The sequence below is a fragment of the Cercospora beticola genome, chromosome 4, assembly GCF_033473495.1.
Source record: "Cercospora beticola chromosome 4, complete sequence".
Lineage (NCBI taxonomy): Eukaryota > Fungi > Ascomycota > Dothideomycetes > Mycosphaerellales > Mycosphaerellaceae > Cercospora > Cercospora beticola.
The window spans coordinates 3858250-3879894 of NC_088938.1; the positions used below are offsets into that span (position 1 = coordinate 3858250).

At 52.2% G+C, this 21645-nt stretch overlaps 8 protein-coding genes across 8 annotated transcripts; 3 read left to right on the top strand and 5 right to left on the bottom strand.

Moving 5' to 3' along the window:
- Positions 1 to 494: 494 nt before the first annotated feature.
- On the top strand, positions 495 to 1370 carry RHO25_007114 (uncharacterized protein; the record flags this gene model as incomplete). The annotated part of the gene is made up of 1 exon (XM_023597888.1): positions 495 to 1370. The coding sequence occupies one exon, from the start codon at positions 495 to 497 to the stop codon at positions 1368 to 1370; it is 876 nt and encodes a 291-aa protein (XP_023451839.1).
- A 686-nt stretch (positions 1371 to 2056) lies between these two features.
- On the top strand, positions 2057 to 3190 carry RHO25_007115 (uncharacterized protein; the record flags this gene model as incomplete). Its single annotated transcript, XM_023597889.1, has 1 exon — positions 2057 to 3190. The coding sequence occupies one exon, from the start codon at positions 2057 to 2059 to the stop codon at positions 3188 to 3190; it is 1134 nt and encodes a 377-aa protein (XP_023452230.1).
- A 207-nt stretch (positions 3191 to 3397) lies between these two features.
- On the bottom strand, positions 3398 to 4646 carry RHO25_007116 (uncharacterized protein; the record flags this gene model as incomplete). The annotated part of the gene is made up of 7 exons (XM_023597890.1): positions 3398 to 3430; positions 3495 to 3722; positions 3793 to 3873; positions 3940 to 4014; positions 4073 to 4237; positions 4302 to 4376; positions 4440 to 4646. The coding sequence occupies 7 exons, from the start codon at positions 4644 to 4646 to the stop codon at positions 3398 to 3400; spliced, it is 864 nt and encodes a 287-aa protein (XP_023453005.1).
- Positions 4647 to 5862: 1216 nt separating this feature from the next.
- RHO25_007117 (uncharacterized protein) lies at positions 5863 to 7013 on the bottom strand (the record flags this gene model as incomplete). Its single annotated transcript, XM_023597892.2, has 2 exons — positions 5863 to 6081; positions 6135 to 7013. 2 exons carry the CDS (start codon positions 7011 to 7013, stop codon positions 5863 to 5865), a joined length of 1098 nt encoding a protein of 365 aa, XP_023453004.1.
- A 1521-nt stretch (positions 7014 to 8534) lies between these two features.
- RHO25_007118 (uncharacterized protein) lies at positions 8535 to 9084 on the bottom strand (the record flags this gene model as incomplete). Its single annotated transcript, XM_065602894.1, has 2 exons — positions 8535 to 8579; positions 8773 to 9084. 2 exons carry the CDS (start codon positions 9082 to 9084, stop codon positions 8535 to 8537), a joined length of 357 nt encoding a protein of 118 aa, XP_065458966.1.
- A 2953-nt stretch (positions 9085 to 12037) lies between these two features.
- Positions 12038 to 13532, top strand: RHO25_007119 (uncharacterized protein; the record flags this gene model as incomplete). The annotated part of the gene is made up of 5 exons (XM_023597894.2): positions 12038 to 12277; positions 12384 to 12516; positions 12724 to 13004; positions 13121 to 13270; positions 13350 to 13532. The coding sequence occupies 5 exons, from the start codon at positions 12038 to 12040 to the stop codon at positions 13530 to 13532; spliced, it is 987 nt and encodes a 328-aa protein (XP_023452963.1).
- Positions 13533 to 16378: 2846 nt separating this feature from the next.
- Positions 16379 to 16786, bottom strand: RHO25_007120 (uncharacterized protein; the record flags this gene model as incomplete). The annotated part of the gene is made up of 1 exon (XM_065602895.1): positions 16379 to 16786. The coding sequence occupies one exon, from the start codon at positions 16784 to 16786 to the stop codon at positions 16379 to 16381; it is 408 nt and encodes a 135-aa protein (XP_065458967.1).
- A 3575-nt stretch (positions 16787 to 20361) lies between these two features.
- Positions 20362 to 21369, bottom strand: RHO25_007121 (uncharacterized protein; the record flags this gene model as incomplete). Its single annotated transcript, XM_023597897.2, has 1 exon — positions 20362 to 21369. The coding sequence occupies one exon, from the start codon at positions 21367 to 21369 to the stop codon at positions 20362 to 20364; it is 1008 nt and encodes a 335-aa protein (XP_023453006.1).
- Between the last annotated feature and the right edge of the window lie 276 nt (positions 21370 to 21645).

Sequence of the window (21645 nt, forward strand, 5' to 3'; positions counted from 1 at the left end):
TGTCTGGGTCCCCAACCGTCAAACGCTCGATCACCTCAGCCGTGATCGGGACATCGTAGAGCAGATATCCCTCGGGGCTGATGCGGCACAAATCGGCATCTCCGAGAGCATGTTCAGACAATACGCAGTGTTCAACAGTAGCCTGGGGTTACGTTTACGACGAGATGGAGTAATCCTTGGTGCAAGGCCGTATCATTTGGGCAGGCAATCCCTGGACCGTCAAGGTTGACGAAGATCGGAGTGTGATGTGTTTTCCAAATTACACGGTCACATTCAAGCACCTCTTCTCGGAGTATCTCGACAACAACCTGTTTACCAAGTGTATACAAGTGGGTGACGGCTGGCCTGAAAACTATGAGGGATCATTCAATCGTTCACGTCAGTTCACCATCGACGCGGGCGATGATGATGCATCCTCGGCACTGCTAGTAGATGTTATCAGCTCATCTAGGGCAGCCTTTTACCATCCGGATATAAGAGCAACAGTAGCAAAAATGCTGGAAGGCATTTCTACTCTGGCAGAAATCCCGTACGACTTCCCGGAAGACTTCCCAATATCATGTCTCAATGCGACCATTCCCGTCGGAGTCTCCTGCAACTGGACCAAATTCTTCGGGGTGTTCAACTGGATGTCAGAGACGAACCAGTCAAATCATGTCGACACCACCGTCATTTCAAAGAAATTTGATAATGAAACAGTGTCAATTGCAATCGACTATATTGCTCAACTAGGCTTTACTACCTACGAGCTGGATCCTTGGCCTGAAACAAATCCGTTGTCCCTGGTACATGTACCAGATCTTACACGCGACATTTCCTACTTGAACTTCCCAACGCCTCCATCGTGGACATTCGCCGCATGGGGAGTAGATTGGACGAATGGTCACGTACCACACAACAGATCGATCGCAATGCTATGGCATTCAATAATGGACAATGCCCGACCAGAAGCTGAAGACTATCTGCACGGCTACAACGAGAAGACATTTGGGAACACTGCCCGCGCAATGCTGCTCACGCCTGTGTACCAAACCCTGTCACTAGCAGAATGGACTACTAATTCTACCATGCGCTACAATGACTCCTCTGAGATCATGCTTGAAGCACGCATCTATGTCTGGGCGTATGGGTTTGACTCAAAGACAGCAAGACTCGGTGGCGCTGTTGCGATAGCGGGCTGCATAGTTGCATGCGTTCAATTCGTGGCTGGTTTGTCTCAGCGCAGAAGGCGGCGGACTTTGGCCCAGGTTCTGCGCGCGGCGCTGGCGTATCAGTCACATGGGAACATGCAAGAGAGGTCGCCCTTTCGTGTCACAGATGCCGAAGGGGAAGTAGGTGGTCTTCAGTTTGCACTTCGGCCTGCGAGGTGAGATAGACTAGGTCAGTACGTAACATCGAAGCTCTCACACAAGTTATACATGCACTGACCATGGCACCCTGTAGACTGTTCCGAGAAGCAGATACTGTGGTGACAAAAAGGCAGCGGAGCAGTGAATAAAGGCGACCTAGTACTTTCTTTCAGAGAATAGCAGCTGATAGCCGGCATAGTTGTTTTCTGCACTAGCATTGCCCTTTTACTTGCTTACTCGCAGGAATCTCGAGAAGCGTCCTCTGAAAATCAAGCAGCTCGCAGCAAATTCTTATCAGCTTCAAGCATTGTATGCAGCTCAGTGGGGCGAGAAAAAGGTGGCTTGAAATATCCTTTTGTTGACATTCTCCTCATGGAATGGTGCGGCCGATATGCTGCAAAGCACCTTCCATTGACACGTCCAGCCACCACCAAACAGACCAAAACTTCCTATAGAGGCAGTTCGTGCTCAAAAGGTGCCAGATCTGGCGCGACACATGCTAGTGTCTCAGCCTTACCTCATCGGGCATGAGCTCTATTGAGTCTAGAACACCAAGACTACGCCATTCTATTATCTTGGGGCTTGCTGCTATTCATCTTGAAGTCCTCGCCCAGCTACGTTTGAGGACTCATCGCCTTTGAACGCTGCTCGCCATCCGTGCTCGACGTCTCAAACATTTACTCGGCTCGGCAACCTCCTGAGAAAGGATGGCGAACACAGATCTCATCGTCCCCCTCGTGGTCGCTGCAATCGGTCTTGTCGGCACAATCGGTAGCCTCCTATGGGGCTGGTACATCCAAGGACGCACACAAAAGCAAAATGCGAAACTAAGCCGCGAGACCGAGAAGCAAGCCGAAAGGATCGATGCCATGAACAAAAAGCACGAATACATGATGGCAGAATACAAAGCCAAAACGGACCAACAACTCGAAGCCGTGAAAATTCAATTCGAGCAACGAAAAGTCGCAGAAAACTTGACAGAAAAATACTCTCAACCTCTCCTCGTCGCAGCCTACGATTTGCAACAGCGGCTTTTCGCATTGGTCGAGTATCCCATTAGTCGACAACACGTTTCAACAGAAGAAGGCGTCAACGACCTCAAAATCTTCACTTGTTATCTACTGGCACAGTATATGGTCTACTGCAACATCCTCCGCACAAAAACAGGCTACTTATCCTTCACTCGCGACACAAAACTCAAAGACCTCCGAAACATGATGTACGTAATCGACCAAGAACTCGACCAGAGACGAGATGACATAGGCGACGGCGCAAACGTAGGAGTCTGGCCCGGCTCGCGTCTCATCATTGCCGAAAGAATGATCGTCCCCAACTCCAAACGCGACGTGAACGAACTCCTCGATGGAGGTTTCGGTCTCGAAGTCAAAGGCTACGATCAATTCCTCTCCGAATGGAAAGAGAATTTCCAACAACCCATGGGATTCTTCTGCCAATGGATCGACGATATGCTCGAAGGAAGAGTTAAGAGAAAACCTTATTGGGATGCAGCATTCCGTTGTCTGCAGCATTTACTCGTAGATCTTATCATGAACTTGGACACGAAGGCCGCCTATCGACCAGATGATACGGAGCGAATGCCGCTGTGTGAGGCATCGGGGAGGGGATGTGATTGTCAAACATGTTTGCATAATACGAAGAGTCTGAATACGATTTTGAAGCAAAGGCAGGATGGGAGGTATCACGAAGATGGGATTTGGAACGTCGATGGGCTGAGAGCTCGTCGGCCAAATGGGAAGATACAGGCATATGTTGATAAGGCAGGGAAGGAGTTCAGATTGGGAATGGTGAAGGAGTATACGACTTATGAGAAGCTGGATTAGCCTGGTTAGAAATGTGATGACTAGTGAATGAAGACTTGATTTGTGAGTGTTTGTTTGATCAGATCCCTTGACATTGTTATTCTATATCTCGCACAAAGATTGGAATACTAAGACAAAAGACAAAGAAGGAGAAAGAACCTTTACCTGTCGTCGTGAGATCGCCTTTCAGAAGACTCCCGTATTCCAGCCAGTGCTACAAAGTAGCTCCTACCTGTACTGACAGAGTGGTTCCCGAAAGGCCTGTGCTTGAGAGTGAAGCTTATTGATCCTAGTTAGCACTGCAGACGACTTAGCGACAGCTTACCAGATGACTGTTCTGAGCGGTGCTCAGGCGGTGAGGCTTCACTGGAGCGTCGCACCGACACTTGTCCACAGCACGGCCGCAATCCAAGCAGGTGTCAGCCTTCACAGTGGTTGCGAACTGGTTCTTTACCGCGCTGTCAACCATGAAGGCGATGTGCTTTGCAGCGCAGTCGATTGCGAATTGGTTCTTTACGGCACAACAGCAGTCGCTGATGTTCTGTCGGCAGATCTAATTTTGAAAATGGTCAGTAAAATGTCCACAAACAGTTGTGATGGGGATTTGGGGGGAAGAAACTTACAGGGCAAGTGTCCGAGAGTGTGCTGATGGCGAATTGGTTTTTCACGGCACAACAGCAGTCGCTGATATTCTGTCGGCAGATCTAGTGAAAATGGTTAGTAAAATGTCCACAAATAGTTGTGATGGGGAAAGGGGGAAAGAAACTTACAGGGCAAGTGTCCGAGAGTGTGCTGATGGCGAATTGGTTCTTTACCGCACAACTGCAGTCGCTGATGTTCTGTCGCTGTAAAAAAGTCAGTGAGATGTCAAAGTGGTAATGGGGGATGGGGGAAGAAACTTACACAAGTTGGACAAGTGTCCCAGCCCATGCTCTGGCCGGGGAAGGCACCTAGGGTTAGCAAGCTGGTCTTCATCGCGCTGTCAACCATGTAGGTGATGTGCTTAGCAGCGCAGTCGATTGCGAACTTGTTCTTTACCGCACAACAGCAGTCGCTGATATTCTGTCGCTGTTCAAATAGTCAGTAAAATGCACGCACAAAGTCGTGATAGGGGATTGGGGGGAAAACTTACACAAATTGGACAAGTGTCCGAGTCGATTGCGAATTGGTTCTTCACGGCGCAGCTGCAGTCGCTGATGTTCTGTCGCTGTTGAAATGTCAGTAAAATGTACGCACAAAGGTGTGATTGGGGACGGGGAAAGGAACTTACACAAGTTGGACAAGTGTCCCAGCCCATGCTCTGGGCATCAGCCGAGTCGAAAATGTCTCGACGACGAGGCTGCACAGGAGCCTCGCATCGGCATGTCGCGATGCTGCGACGGCAGCTCGGGCAGCGTTCGACGTCCATTGCGGTCGGGATAGTCAGGTAGGCGGTTGCCACTGGGTAGTTGTTGTAGTTGGTAGTGTTGTTGCACATCTTGTAGATGTGCAAGAAAGGGTTTGGGTTTTCGGTCGCGGTTTTGTCTTGGTCGATTGCTTGGTCAGAGTTGTCTAGATTGTTTGCCAGAAACAAGTAGAGCTGTCTGAACGAGGTATCGAGGGACTGATGAGGAGAGAATTCGAATTGGGGTTGGAGGGCGAGAGTCTTATACTGTGTGGAGGGTTACGGGGCTGTACAGTGGGCATTGTGGTCTGCGATCTGGTCAGTATAGTGCTTTGTGGTTGTGAATAATGGCATTTTGTGGCGTAAGAAAAATGCATGGTTGTGGCAGACATTAAACGCGCGGGAACGCCCTTTCATGAACGCTCAGACTTCTTTGTGTTGAACACAATGGCCTCTATTCCATTTCTTGTCGACATGAATATCGGGGTTGTCTAATGTCGAGTTGCTTTGTGCACGCTAAGGTAGTCAACAATGCAATGTAGTTTCGGCGTGAAAGGATAGAATCAGCACAGTGCGATGGCCAACGCATTCGAGTGTCGGTAGGCACAGTGGTCTTGTCGAAGTGCTTTCAATGCCGAATTCCAATGGCACGCCGCCTGGCAGGAGTTGAGTCGTGACTGTAGCAGTTAGCTCGAGGATGTATGGCAACCGCGATGGAACTTCGAGGGAAGCCGCTGAGAGTGCTTCAGCTGCAACCAGAACTCAATAAGCGGATAGGGGATGGCGGTCAGGATGGAACAGCACTGTCGATTCTGCTCTGCTTCCAATGTTTTTGGCTGCTTTCTCAGCCATGCTATGTCCAGCTCATCAACATCTGCACTTGCAGTCAGTTCTCCCTTCGCGAATGCATCGCTCTTTCCCCAATTCCCATCAACAAAAAAGCCTCACCCTGCATGCCCTTCATCAAATGCCAGGAGCATCGCACCCGCCGGGTGCTCAACCAGCAACTCAATGGTGAATCTCCAAACGAACGCCCGCGAGAACTCCTTCGCCATCCACGCTCAATAACGCCTTCAAATGTGTGTATGCCTCCGCATTGGTGTGCGGTGCTTGCTTGCTGCCTCCCTTGTCGCTTCCATGAGATGCTTGATTGACTGAATTCTGATGCTCCTGCCCGCTGCGCCGATGAGAGAATAAGTAAGGACTTTTAAGCTTCGTCTTCCGCCTTCTGTCTTCGCAGATGGCAATTACCATTATCGTTTGGTCTTCCGCTTGCACTTGATCAAGTGTCAAGTTCTGCATGGTGGGTTCAATCAACATCGTCATCCATGGAATTGATCCGCTTCTTCATGAGCTCGAAATTGCTGAAGAAGATCATGTTGATGATACACGATCGCAGCACGGAAACGCCCAGTCCTCGGTATGAACCTCCGGCGAAGAATCGAATCGCTGGTCGAGCGGCATGCCCACTGCCTGCGCTGAGTAAGGCCTTCTGGTAAACAGTTTTGGCAACGTCCACAGGGTATATCTGTTTGACCATGTCAGCAATTGACAACTCAGTCACCGAGATGAAGTACTCACACAAGCCCAACTGACGATGCCGCAGAGTCCTCCAGCAGCAAGCACAGCATACGGCGAAGTGGCACTCTTCCCTCTCGCATTGCCCATCAACTGCTTTGCACTCTCATAGGTCATGAAGTAGATTGCCGTCCCGACCGTGTCTCTTAGCAAATGCAATCGGTATCCAGCATACAGACCCGTGAATCCACGATCTCTGACCAGGCGTCTCGCCGTAGCCATACTCCCACCACTCTTCAGATCTACTACCGGTGCGGCACCACTCTGGCTCGTTGCTCCACTACTCTGGAACTTCACCATAGCCGCCTTCCTCGCCTCTTTCCCCGCCAGCTGCTCATTAAGCTTCGTCAGCTCGAAAGGACACGAGATAGTCGTTATCACTGCTCCGGCAGTCGCGCCTGCAGCACCGAAACACGCCATGGTACCCAATGTCGGATAAGAGCCCGGAGCATTCGCGGTCACGAGGGGACTCTTGCCCGTCATTTCGTGTATCACCGCATCGTATGCGTACTTGGCTTTCTGGTAAAGACTGAAGCTGATGGTTCTCACCACAGTGACAGAAATGAGCGGTGGGGTCACGCCCCGCCAGAATGCGCGCAAGCCTTCAGCGCGGTAGGCATCTTTGATGGTGTGGACGAAGCCCGTTTCGTAGGATTGCATGCGCGACTTGGCGAAGTCGAGAGGAAAAGCGGCGAAGGTCGATAGGACGGAGGAGGTGGATGCGCTGATCTCGGTGCGGTAGCGTTTGGCGAATCGCTTCACGTCCTTGGAGGGCTGGAAGAAGAAGATGCTGTCGTTGCCGGAGCCTTTGCCCTTGCCTCCGCTTCCATTGCTGCTGCCTTTGTTGTTGCCGCTTTTGTTGCCGTCGTCTGACGAGCTCATGGTAGGTGGTGGTGGAGGGAGGGTCCCTTCATCGTGCTTCCGATGAATGGAACACTGCTGTCGCTTGGTGGAGGGAAATGCTGGTGGAGTGGTGATCTGTGGCTCACGGAGTCAGTCGCTGCCTTTGCACGAGTGAGACACGATCACGCACAGCTGTGTGGCATACAGCTTGAAAGAATGGCGTCGGTGATGGTCACAGGTGAGCTTGGGAGATTCGAAGCCTCATGGACCAATGATGCGGTGGACCCCACCCCGGAAACTCTGTCAGGCAATCTGCTTGGCGGCGGCAGCGGCGCCTAGTCTGCGGGAGCATGTGATTGTGGAGCTGCCTGACTGCAACACATGCGGCATGGCATCGCACAGCATAGCATAGCATAGCATGACTGCCATCACGCTGCTCGTCATATGCCTCAATGCGTCCATCCGTGCTCAAAATGCCGCGCCGTCAAGGACCTGATCAGAGGGGGCGATTAAGATGCAAAATACTGGAAGCTCAGATCGTGATTGCAAGGACACCAAGGTCACGAACCAAGAGCAGCTGCTTCCCTGCTGTTGTTGCAACAGATGCATAATTGTACCTGGATGGGTCCATTCACATCTACAGAGATGACTAATGTGCTGCATTGACCCATTACAGCAGGATCATACCCACTCCCGTCACTAACCCAACCAGTCCAAAACTCCATGCAGTCCCTCTTACCAGGACATCAGGCGCAGCAGAGTCCGGGGCCATCTTCGTTGTGTTGCTGCCTCCCGGTGCGGTATTGATGCAATTGTCAGCGCATTGATATCCAGAAGGACAGCATCCTCCACCTGCATCTGGGGCGCACGTGGACCAGCCGTTGGCGCATGAGCCGGTAGTGGGAACGGCATTGCCACCAGCAGCAGCGATCGTGAGGCCAGAGTTGGTCACGACATCCGTCGAGGCTGTTGCGGGACATGAGGTAGTATCGCAGTTGCGGTCAACCCGACAGCAGCCTCCAAGGTAGACTGCTGAGCACATATAGAAACCAGTAGGACAGCCAACAACACTGGTTGCTGTCGAGGAAATTTGTTCTGTATTTGCTGCGGAGACTGAGTTATCGCTGCTCGTAGGACGCACTGGTGGTCCTGCCGTTGCTGAAGTGGTAGTCGTCAGCTCTAAACAGCTTGTGCTGGCGCCGCAAATCTGATCGCTTCGACAGCAGCCACCTCCCAACGTCGCCGGACAAGACTGAAAGCCAGCAGTGCAGGTCCTACTCGTGCCACCTCCAATAACAATTGTGGTCGGCTCAGTGACAGTGACCGTCTGGGTGTTGTCTTCTCCGCTTGCCGTCACTGTCACAGTCGTGGTCTGTCCAGACTCAGACACTATAATAGTCGTTGGTCGTTGACTGCTCGTTGTTGGCGCAGGTAGGTTTGTCGTGACTGTAGCAGTCCCATAGAAGGCACATCCACCTTCCACGCAAGCTGCTCCTGGGATACAGCAACCAGCACCATCTCCGGGGCAGCTCGAGTACCCTGCAGCCGTATCGCATTCGCCTACTTCATTGCCGCAAGTCGCTCCAGGAGGACAGCATCCAACTCCTTCGGATGTGTTCACACAAGTCTCCCCACTTTGGCAGCAGAGATCCGAGCCTATGCTGCGACATGAGGTCGTGCCCCCGGGACATTCGAAATCCCGTGCAAAGATATCGCGTCCGAATATTGACCACGAGCGGCTGTTGTCACTGGCATGCTGCTCAAGCGGGGGCAACAATCGTGTTGCATTTCCGCATACTCCAAGCTCGCTGTGATGTCTTAGGCGCTGCAAAGTCCATCGTGTCGTCTCATCTGCTTCACCGAACTCCCAATAGTGCATGAAGAACTTCTCACCGGGGTCGTCTCCAAGCTTCTTCATGCCCGTTGGTTCCTGCCATTGCAATCGTTGCTGCGCCTCGAGTCCGCGCTTCACATGTGGTTCGTCTTCGGGGTAGTATTTCGCGTTCCGTGGTAGATCGTGCGGCCAGGGAAGATCGTGAGCTAGAGCTGGGGTTGTCGCTGCGACCAGTGCTAGGAGAGTCGCAGGCAATGCGAGCAGTCGGTCGTGCATGGCCCACGTTGGTCTCGCGCGTGCCTGTGGGTCAATATGCAGAGTGCGGCAGAGTTGCCTGCACGTATCCAGGATAGATATGCAGCAAAAGTGAGGAAACAGTGAGATATGGTACTTGCCTCGTAAGACGTCTCTATGCGTGTGGCTGGCGCACTCGCTCGTCGCTACTGCTGCAGCTGGAGGCGTCGAGTCGCTTGTTGGCAGCAGAAGCTGGGAAATGCTGGAAGAAGGTGGCTGGAGCTCCCGAGCCGGCCCGATTTGGGCAGTCACCGCCGTCACTGAGATGCCCACACTCTCTGACTTCACTGCTGTAACAATATTCGACTGCGAAACTATTACGGCACGCATGAACATGAAGTGCTGGCATCAGCACTCACCGCCGTGATGAAATTGTCACGATGCTTGTCGGGCACTCATGCAACATGAGCTGCCATCGCCGCCATCACGATCTTGCATAGCCTGAGAGATCCCAGCAAATGGCACCCAGGAATAAGCCAGCAGACTCCAAAGTGCACTGGACATCCTCAAGATGGACAGCAGTCTGCCAATTGCGTCTTCCATCCACATGTCCCGAGAGCGGCGCGCTTCACGCCCTACAAGTGGCTTCCACTACTGTTGCGTTGCAGCGCGGCTAGCTGGGACCATCTCAATGATGCCTGATGAGAATGACAGCCGACGCCATCATCAAGAGGTCCTTCATACAGGTTTCATGAGTGGAGAGGGACATCGCGACCGCCGTCAGGCACGAATGGCGCGTGAACATAGAGTCTTGGCAAATCGTGGACCTCATCCCGCAACGATGCCAAAATCTGCCACGCAAGCAGCATAGCACACATCCCCGTCAACATGAGCGGGACGCCTGAAAAGGACTGCTAATCAAGTACAACGACGAATGGCGTCGCTATGGCGGTACACACGGGATGGTTTCTTCGCAAAGGCCGCGGGTGACACGCCTTGCATACTTGTGAAGCTCTTGATTCAAGCCAGGTCATATCGCAAAACCCTCGTCGCCTTCTGATAGAGCCACGAATATGTCAGGATCTTGACACCCGTCACACGGAACACAAAAGGTGTCGGAATCGGGTTGACAATTGGCAAAGCGCTGCGTGAATCACTCCGCTCATGGTCGTACGGCTACAATGAATGGCAAACGGCAATGGACGGCAATGGCCACAGATCTGGCAAAGGCCGCCGGACAACTTGAACCCGGCGTGGATCTTGAAGGTGAAGTTGTGCATGCCAATATTGTATTGAGGCTCGGCGCGACAAAGACAGTTTGCATGTTCCTCCCACGACTTCGCGAAACATCTGTCACTTCAATGAATCAGCGCGGCTACAGGATCTTCCGAAAATGCGACATGCAGCGGAGTGTGCTCATTTACTAAGCACTGCGACAATACAAAGTACCGCAGGTCCGAGCCGAGACATCTATCCGGTATGTTACGATGAGCACCACAATGCACGCTGGCCGCAGAGGACCTTTGCTTTCTGTGCTCATACGTTGGACGATATGATCCTACTCCTTCGAGCTTGGCGGGTTTGCAGGGCGATTGGAAGATGTTCAAGCGCATCGAGGCAAAGGATTTCTGCGAACCGAAAGCTCGGAAGTGCAAACCGCACTCATCAACTCGGATATCTGTTCCCATGCCGTCCGGCCAAATCTCATCGCGAACACCAAGCGGTTTTATTTTCGGCCGCGAATAGCCCCGTGAGATTCAGCCTCATCCGCCATCCGCATCTGTGCCTTGCCCAAATGCAGCAAACACAAAATTCTAGACTGTCTCGCCCAAAACATTTGACAACGACCATACCATTGCGGGTCCCGGGGCGTAGTTCTCGCTCCCAATCGCCTAGAAGCGGGACACTGCGCCCGCAAAGATACACTTAGAGTACGTGCACTGAAGAGAACGGCCACCCAACTCCACAGGAACTTCTTTTTAGCAGCAAAGAGAGGACCCACAGATCCACAATACACGATTCGCTCCTCAGATAAGGAAGTCCTCGCGAATGGTCGATGAAGACGTGATTCAAATGTGGTGTATACGCCCGACTCACAGGATTGAAGATGGATACGCAGTGGACAATTTCGCCGAGCAGCGGAACGCTCGAACTACTGTGGGTGGCCTGACATGGTGGCTTTATCTCTTGGCAGATAAGCTCGCATCAGACATCGGAAGCGATCTGACCACTTTGCAAAGTCAACAAAAACCTTCGCTACAAATGTTGACTGATATTCGAGAACGACACACAGCCAACACAGCAAAAAATCTAACAAGGTCCGTCCGGCTTCTTGGCAGCCATCCTCCATCTTCCGAAATTTCAACGTCAGCACGAAAGTTTTCCGGCAACCTCCTTGCTAGGGCAGCAGTGAGGCTTAGCACCAGTCGAACAAACACCGACCTTGCCTTCGTCGTTTCTCCAAGCGCCCATTTGGTATCAAACCCATCACTGCCAAGGAGAACAAGCAGCACGTGGGTGAAACGGCGCAATACAATGCGCAATGCGCAATGTGCGCTTCCTGTTTAGTTCCGATCGAGGCAGGCAGCAAGCCTTTTTTGATCATGATGAAGGCTTGGCCGCTCAATTCGCCGTGCTGTATACGGTTCTGCCGTCTCACCAGTGTGTGCAGAAGATTTTCCATTCCGCGATGGAAGCGCTCAAGAGCCGCAATTGATGTGGCTATCGTTAGGAACAAGACTCTTGGCTTCTAGGAGAGGCTGTTGTCGACGCGTATGTTGCTGCATCATGAGATGGTCTCTTCCCCCCTCATCGTCCTCTTTCTCCTTCGATGTATCGGTAGGCAGTCGCATTCTCATCATCTCGTTCCGTTATTCTTCCACTTCTACTTTCATTTCTTACAAAAATAACAACAACACATTTATCCATTCTCACTCAAATCCTTCCATTCCATCACACTCCTTACTAGCCCGCCGAGGCCACAAGTTCATCCAAAATGGCGCTACAACCCCATTACATCCACGCCATCGTCAGCAACTACACACCCCAGGAGACGACAGAACTATGCGGCCGGTGCGGCTACAAAAAAGCCAATATGCGAGTCGATAAAATCTTCATGAGCGCTGTCATGGGTGGAATGTTGTTATCTTTTGCTTGTGCGGCTTATTTGAATGTGAATTCTTCTCCGTGGTTTCAGGAGAATGCTCCGGGGTTGATTAAGACGATTGGAGCTCTTGTAAGTTGTTCTTGCCAACATTGTCGGGTCGGGGGTGGAGTGCAGAAGGATGGAGCTTGTTGGAGAAGGAGAGGTGTTGAGGAGATTGTGACTGATGATGATCCAGATCTTTCCATTTGGTCTCTTGATGGTCGTCGTAACAGGGACAGACCTTTGCACAGGTTCCTTCATGTATACCACGATCGCTGCGCTGCAGGGGAGGATTTCAGTTTTGAAGATGTTGCAGCATTGGTTTCTTAGTAAGTTATACTCTTTCATTAGCACGGAACTGTTATTTTCGATCACAACCTTTTCCTCAAAGCAGCAATTGCAACGAGAACTTACCACTCCACTTGCCTCTTCACAACGACACACAACTCCAGTCCAATTCCCAAAAAGGAACTTGCACATACGAACCTTCCACAAAACTGTTCTTCCTCACCGCAACAACTAACCTCCCATCACAGCTTTCTGGGGCAACCTCGCCGGCTGTCTCTTCGTCGTCGCCCTCATAACCGGATATGGCGAGACATTCAAATCCTCTGCCTACGCAGCAGAAGTGATCCGGTTCGGCACATCGAAAGCCATCACACCATCCTGGCATGCAATCTTCCTGCGAGCCATTGGAGCCAATTGGCTTGTCTGCGTGGCTTGTTTCTTGAGCATGATGCCAAGGGAGTACTTTAGTAAAGTCATGGCGATTTGGTGGCCGACGTTTGCGTTTGTGAGCTTGGGGTTCGATCATGTTGTAAGTCGGCCCATGGTTTCTTTCTTACTCTTTTGGGCGGTTCGTGTTGCTGGACTGGGGCTGCGAAGTCATTACCATGATGGAATGATGAAACTGACTTACGGGAAACCATCCAGGTTGCAAACATGTACTTCATCCCCACAGCAATCTTCAACCACCACCCGGACATCACAGTCACATACTACGTCTGGAAATCGTTGATTCCGGCACTCCTCGGAAACATCATCGGTGGTTCGCTCTTTGTCGGTGTGTTCTTTTGGTACTTGGTAAGTTCACCTCAACAAGCTCCACTAATTCTTCACCATGTTTCAATGCAATGTCCTGACGAGATGGGTCCCGATGCAGCACCTTACTGGTGAGGAATTGGTCTCGATTGACGGACAATACTTCCCCGGCGACAAGCCGCGAATGGGAATGGCAATATGCAAGAGCGAAGACCCACCTCGTCACCGACGAGAAGATTCTTTGGAGCGGAAGAAGAGCTCTGAAGATGAATTTTCTGCCAGGACGGCGGAGAACATGGTATGAGCTGGTTCGCCAGGAGTTTTGTCAGTTGGTACCAAGCGTTTGTGGGTCGTACGTAAGCAAAGTCCAGATCGCATCGATGATTTCTCCTGCAGTCCGCATACAGGCAGCGCAGAGGCAAGACGGAATGAAAAGAAGAAGAAAAGTCAGTGCCTGGTTCGTGAAACCTGAATCATCAACAGCATGAGCGAGCCGTTTCACCAGAACACAGACTTCTGTCTCTGTTTCCTCTTCCGCGTGTGCGTGTGCTTGCATTGGGAATCAGCAGAACCGTTTGCCCGTGAAGAAATGCTTCCCAACGATCTTGGAAGTCATGCAAACCAGACTTTTTGTCTTTTCGACTTTGATGATCGTGGCGCGCGTGCGTGCGTGCGTGCACTGTGCATTTTGTGCTGTCTCTCGTCGACCATCCGCGACCCGACACGTTGCACAGCCTCTTCCGGCATTTTCCTGCGACGATCCCCTGCATCGCATGGCACTCCGAACTCACTTGCGAGCACGGCGGACCAATCTTTTCCCATATCTCGTATTGGACCTTGGGCCCAAGGAAGAGGGACAGAGCAATTTTTGTGTTTGTGCTGTGATGATGCGCGATTCAGATCAGAGCTTGTCACCAAAAAGGTTGATGGATTGTAATCGAGCCAACGGGAATTCAAGGGACGGCTCGCAGCCAACGCGAGAGATGAGATTGCGCGGGTTCTTTTTTGTGGTTCTCACTGGAACAGACGTCTGGTCTGGAGGTGTTGTATCATTTCGCGAGCCTGTCTGCTTTGCCTTGTAAGCACGGCCGGCGAGCAGGTTCTCTTGTTGTCTCGCGGTCCGGTAAGCTAGACGTGCGAGATGAGGGACAATGCGTCGTTTGTTTGCGTAGCCGTCAAGCCGTGCGTGGAGAAAAGAAGAGTACCACCGCGGCGGTAGCTTTCGTAATCCGAGCCCGTGTGTACCTTGCAAATGGCATGTTTCACAAGTTTCTAAAGATGTAATCCTCATCACCGGGGGTCGACGAAAGACAAAAAGTGGAAAGCACACACAAAACGCAGAGGAGAAAATCTGGTGCGTTCTTTCCGTAGAATCCAGACTTCCTTCCTTCCAAAGCCGATCAGTCAGTCAGTGCTCCAAGCTTTCCGCGGAAGGTGCAAACGTCTTTTCCTTTTCGTCTCGATGAGTCGTGTGCAAGAAGAAAAAGCCAACAACGTAATCATCAAGGTCCTTGCTTCTACAGACATGTTCCCAGCACACTAACCCGCGTCCGCAGCAGTGGGTAAGAATGGACTGAGTCGTTAGACCACCGACCCACAAAATAAATAAGTTGCTCGACAAATTCCCGTCCCAGGCCCCAAAAATGAAATGTTGTAGCACCCGAGGAAAGCATTGGGATTTCTCTGATTTTGCCCGCAAGAAGCAAGCAGGGCAGGCAAGCAAAGGAGAAGAGTCCGAAACATGGACATGTGACTTTTCTGGCTAGCAGCCAAGTAGATCACGAGGAGATGAGATGGGGAGAGGAAAAGATTATCGCGATGAGCGGACTTTTGCGGAAAAGGGTAAGAAAGTGTAAGTACGTGTAAATTAGGTAGGTGGCACTGGACTATAGGCCAAACGGACGATAGCGATCTGCGAGGAGCAGGCTGGCGTAAAAGGCAAAACATTTGAAGGCAAAGTAGCTGCTTTCGTGCGGGGAAAGATGAGCTGGACCAGTGCGCTTCCAGTGATCACGACAGCCGCTTGTTGTTGCCCTTGACATGGAGTAAACTGTAGCTCTGGGGATCATCGTGGCCCGCGGCTAACTACTGTTGTGATTACTCGTCTCCGCGGGTGCTCGAACGATGTCATCACTCGCAATTGCTGCACTGCAATGCACTGAGTCTGCAGCTCGAAACTGCTATGCAGGTGTTACGCGCGGCTCTCGCTGGGATTGAAGGTAGCAATGGCCATGAGTAGGAACGACAGCAGAAACAAACAGAAGTCAAATGAGAGTCAGAGTCATCAGAGAGTACAGTAAGCGGTAAGCAAGCAGGCATTGCCGAAAGGGTCTTTTGTTGTCTTTGATTGCGACCAACTACCTAAATTTTGTGACCGCATTCCGCGGATACTGGTGCAGCAAACATTTTTGCCCTTGGAGAGAGCTCGCAAGCTCCTCTGTAGCACGTCAAACGGGTTTTGCTGAAACTCCCGCTGACGGCATCCCTCGATGCGACGCGCGCATTGATGCAACTGAAAAGAAAAAAGTCCCTAGAACCCTCTGCGTTGGTAAAGGGACACGCGGCTCTGAAACATCTCATGAGCAAGCATTGATCCCTTCCCTCGTCTTTCGTCCCAGCGTACAGTACAAGGTTTTTTCTGTTCCCGCCGTACTGGGTACAGGTCAAACATCCAACAAAAAAACATGACCAGACACGCAAGAGAGGACCCCTCCTCTATGCTGCTGCTGAACCCAGTTCTGTTTGAAACACCGTTGCTTCGCAAAAAAAAAAAAAGTTCCAGATCATGCAATTGGCTCGCCGGCCATTTGGAGTTCCGTTTCCCATTTGAGCGCCCCCGCCCAGCAAACAAAACATTCGTCCGAGATGGTAAAGAGAAAAACTTTCGCCCAGGTACATTCGGTTTCGTTACTGACATTGTCCATTCAAATGCTTTTAGTGGTACAGCAAAGAGGAAGATTTTTGGAGTTCGTAAAAAGAAGAAACGCCGGCCTTGCTTCCGTACTGTTCGTCGGGACAGCCGCTGTGGTGGTAGAGTGTGGAGAGCTCGATCATGTCGTTGGCCGAGAAGAGAAAGTGTTGAGGTAGTACAGAATGCACTTTGTCCGCAGCTCGGAGGAAAATCCGAAGCAGCGAATTGTGGGTCCTGGTTTACCTGGTGCTCGATCGTCGTTTTGCGGCTTTGGCTTGATCGAAAGATGAGAAGTAGTCGTTGAGTTGTGCCTTGGCTTCGGTGGAGTAGGTGCCGGAAGCTGTTGAGTAAGATGAGGTGGATGACAGAGATGTTCGTGATGATGAAGGTGTCAACTGTCGCTCCGTGGGTCGAGATGGTTGTTGTGAGTACATGAAGTATGATGATCGAGGTCGGCTGCTCGATGATGAGGGTGCAGCGTAATTGGAAGGCATTTGTGTCCAGTTGCGCTCTGCTTGTGATGTGGGTGAGGTCGGTGATGATGAGTTCGATCGCTCCAGGTCGGCAAGCTTGCACTTCTGAGAGCAGTAGGGTCCATCGGGTGAATCCCGGTCACAGTGGAGGCAGAAGTCTTGAAAGCAGTCCATTGTGGAGGTGGGGTTGTGGTGTGGTGGTGGTGACGACGACGACGATGCGTAGAGCAGTGTATTGTGGTTGCAGAGAATGCAAGCGTCCAGAGAGATTGATGTGTGTGTCAGAATGGAAGACTGTCCAAGGAGCGCAGTCGGAGGAGTATTTGAAGACGTGGATGTGTGAGTCGAACTCCGCACGGACAATGGCGCAATGACCTCGTGGTATGATCTCTGGCGATGGCGGAAGAAGCGCTTGGCAGAGCGTGATCGATTGTGCGACGGGGATGGACGAAGGTAATGTGTGTTGGTGGAGCACTGTGCTGAAGGAAAGTGCGATGGTGTATGAGCAGATAAATACGAGCCGAATGATCACCAGCTGATGGAGGAGGGCGAGCGTCTGTTAAAGAAGCCTCGTGTGGGAGGCCAGCGACTCTGATGGCCGAGTGGTGCACGAGGCACTTGCTTGAGCCCCACTCACTGCACTGGCCGCTAACCCAAGTGAACGACCTGCAGCCTGCGGAGGCAGGAGCGCAAAAGTGATGGGTCCCATCATCTTTTGCCATCTGTCTCGCCTTCAACATTGCCTGGGTCGAAGTATCGGGCTCCGTCAACTTCCACGCCCAGCAACAGGTTTCGCGCCCACCGCGCTGGGGTGCCCCGGTCAACATCTGAGACGAGCTGCCCACCAGCAGTTGCGCGACAACAGTGCTCCACACCCCATGACAGAGAAGCACAAAGCAGAGCAGCTCTCGCTGGGCCAACTGATGAGCCACGGGAGGCTGCTGCTGCTCATTGTAGGCCAAGCGAGTGATTTTCCCTAAGCGCTGAGGCCCGAGCGCCCATAGCGATCCTCTCCACCGTCTCACGCTTTTGGGGCTCAGTGTGCTGCGCAGGATGCGGTTGGAACCGACAAAATTGTGTTGACCCTATGCGGCGTGCATCTCGCGCTCGGCCATTCTGTTTTCTGTCTGGCGTGATCACCCGCCGTCAGATGATGCACCGTGGTGGGCATTGATCAGCTCAGCAGCACGCAATTTCTTGAGCAATTATTTCCTGCTAGCAACTAGTCTCTGGAGGTGGACGACCTGGTTGCCGCTGCCTCCGCGTTTCACGCCGCTCGAAGTGTCCGGTCTGTCTCTGTCTCTGTAGTCAGCAGCGAGACAGGATTCGGCACGACTGTGTTTCCGCTCGCTCGCTTGCTTGTCACGGATGGCAGCGTTTCTGCCTCCATTCCTGTGGCACTGCCTGTGCTGCTGCATGAAGGCACAATCTCACAGCGGCCCATGCGTTGCTGCTCGAGCTGTCTGGGCATCGGCCGGCCAGAGTGGGCTTTTGGCAAGCCTCCAAGGCTGTAGGCGAGGAACGTGGCTCTCGCCCACGGCACGACTTGCGAGACATGATCTGACGTCCTCTCAATCCTCCGACGCCCTCAACCAAGCTCTGCTCTGCCGTCGTCGTCGAGGCCCGGTGCTGTGCTGCGACGTCGCTGCCAATGCCGATAATGCCTCTTGCCACCTCAACTGCTTAGACGAGCAGAGCCACTTCCCTCGCTCCACCTCGCTCGCTCGCTAGTCGCTTGTACCAACAACCCTTTCTCCAGCACTGCAAGTCTGGGTGCGGAGGCCACCAGAGCGTTCATGCACCCATTCCGACTATCCTGGGGGCCCACCCGCTCGTTGCTGTTGCTGGAGTCAAGCGCGCGAGCAACCCCACGCCCATTGTACCCGCTTGACTACTGCACCCGCAAATTGATGCTGATGAACAAGGGTCGCGTCCAGATTTGGCAGACTTTACCCCGGCCGACTGCAGCAATCTCGAGACTAGTCTTTCTATTGGAAACACTGCGCTGGGAGATGGCACTGCACTGGCACTGCACGCCAGTCGCCGTTGCACAATTCTCATGCAATATGCGTGCGAGCCTCGTCCCTCTGGTGATCAGTGCGCTCCACAATGTCTCACAAGTGTCGGTTGATCGGTGGGGTAAGCTCTTGCGTCTTCGTCACGCTGGCGCTTGCGGTTGATGGCGATCATCCAAGTTGCGAGCGTGCTGGCCATAGCAGGTCGATAGCGTGGCAATAGTCGACTGGTTTGGCAAAAGTGCGGCTCGATGCGCTCGCAGCGAACAACGACGTAGCAGCTTCGGGATCCTCGGTATGTTTTGCACCTCTCCCACGGACAAGCGCCTCGTGCCTTGCCGGATCATCTTCGATTCCTCTCCAGACTGCATCACCTCGTCACCAATGCAGTATAGCTCGCGCCTCTTACAGCGTTCCTGCACAAAGGATCCAATGACTTTCGCCCGTGATGCGTACTCCACACTGAGACGCATACGCCCGCCGCAAGCCATGCACGTGGAACCGCTCTGAACCATTGGAGACGACGAGCTTGGCTGACTCTGTCAATGGGGCCGTGATGCGGCTTCCCGGATTGCCTTGCCTACGCATGTCAAGGCCCGAGCAGCCTCCAAGCAGGTACAAACCTCACTGCATGAAGCCGGCAACAACCGCTTGAGAACAGTAGGGCCATGTCGGAGGCGCGGTGCAGGTCTCGAAGGACCTTGTCTCAGTCCCTGCCTCGCTATCAAAGGACATGCTTGATGCCTCTTCCCGTCCGAGAGGGTCTTTATTATCGAGATAAGCGAAACGCCCGCCAGCAAACAAGACCCTGAGAGTGGGACTGCCCATATCAGCGACCACTGGCATGAGCGCTCCAACATGCAATATGCAGCCTCCGCCAGATGCGTCCAATACAGCTGTCATGTGTATCAGTCTCACAAAGAACCGAAGTAGCGGCGCTTTTATGCATACTGCGCTGTTATCTGGAATGTGATGAAACGATGGTGCTCGTGCAGCTTGGGCTTGATGCTGCGGCTAGCAGAGGATAGGCCCGGGTTGTTGCGACTTGACCTACCACGCCCAAGCATACCACCAACGTGCATTTTCCCAGCCTCGGTGGCTAGTGCGAACGAAAACACAGCCGCACACGAATGACAACGAGGCCGCAATTTACACCGACCAAGCTGACGACGCTGATTCACCTCTGCGATGCTTTCTGTGCCTGGCTGCACTTCGGCCTTCGGACGTCGGCACTTGAATTGTCAAACCTTCCACCACACCACACGCGTCGTTATAGCTGCTGTCTATTGGGCATTTTTACAGTAGTGGTTGCACGTTTCGCATTCTACTGGACGACCTTCCCACTTTGCGGCCTGTGATTAGCACAGCTCAAAAACAACCAGGCTGACCGCTCGCAGACTCGTTGTCAGAATTGTTGTCTTCTCGTTTGGTTGCCCCCACGAGGTCATCTGAAGGGCTGTTATACTTCCAGGAATGTAGATATGACCATGATCGACAAATAGAGGTCATATGCGCGGACGTCATGCTGACTGAGGGTTATAGAAGTTGACTTTAAACCTTCAGCCTCACCGCCTAGTTGTCAAAGTCTTCAGAGGCGCCACGATGATGAAGAGTGCATAGCGATCGAAGAGCGATGACATATAGCATGGGAAACCCGAGGTAAATCGCTTTGACGAGGATGAAGATGCGATATGTCGGGATCGAATTAACAATCTAGGAAATTGCTACGGCAAATCACAACTCGACTACAACCTTCTTCCCGCTGACGCCTTTCTGGTAGACTTCAAGGGCCTTCTCGATACTTTCCAGACCCTTACCCACCACCAGTGGCTCCGGTCTGATTTTCAGGTCTCCCGATTCCAACGCCTGAGGAATGTAGTTCTCCCACAGCGCGAAACTAAACTCTCCCAACCCGAAAATGAACTTCCCCTTCACATTCTCCGGCAGATCCTCAGGAAGCTGATGCGTAGAAACGAAAGCTCCTCCTTCCAATTTCTCCAAAATGGCCAGGTCGTGCTTATACGTCGCTTCGACTGCAATCGCATCGAATACTCCGATGAACTTTTCTTTCGTCGCCGTAACAGCTTTTACGACTTTCTCTACCATTTCATCACCCTGTTTCTGGTCGAATACCTCCTCTGCTCCTACTTCTTTCACCAACTCAAAATTCTTCTCGCTCGCGATTGCGATAACTCGCACTCCGCTCGCTGTCGCAAGCTGAGTTACTGACAACCCTACAGCTGACGACCCTCCATACACGACCAAAACTCCTTCTCCAGTTCGCTTCTTCCCAACTTCTGGCAGAGGTAGTTGTAAGGTTTGATATAATCCTGCAGCAGCTGTGTTGAGCACCAAAGGCAACACTACACTTTCCGCGAAGCTGATCTTATTAGGAAGTTTCGCTGTATTCTTCGCTTTTACGCGAACGTATTTCTGCCATGCGGCGTCTTCGTTTTGGCCTGTGAGCATGGACCAGGCGTGGGCTGTTACACGGTCTCCGGTGCTGAATGGTGAGTTGCCTTGGGTGCCGATGGAGTGGACGATTCCAGAGACATCTTGGCCGAGGATACGGGGGAAGGACTTGAGGTATAGGCCTTTCGTGGATTGTGCGACGTCGATGGGGTTGATGGAGAGGGCTTTGGTTTCGATTATGAGTTCGTCGGGGCCGGGTTGGGGGATTGAGGATGAGGCGAGGCGGAGAAGTTGGCCTGGGGCGTCGAGGTAGAGGGATTGGTTGGACATCTTCGAGATGGACCAGATGTTATGCTCTTGAGCTGGGGTTTGACTCTGTTCTTGTGAGGTCGTGTTGTTGCAATACTGGTTCTTGTCAGACGAGGATGAGACTGCCTTCTGGTTGTCCTCCTTCTGAATGCTGATGAACGATGCTGAGACAGATCAATTGATGTTACCTTCCTACGGCTTTTATACATGCAATTCGTAGGTCCCACTTGCTCCTTCTCTTTCCTTCCTTAACCTGCTTTAGCAAGTCCTCTTGGTAATCTATTACGCTCCATGCCA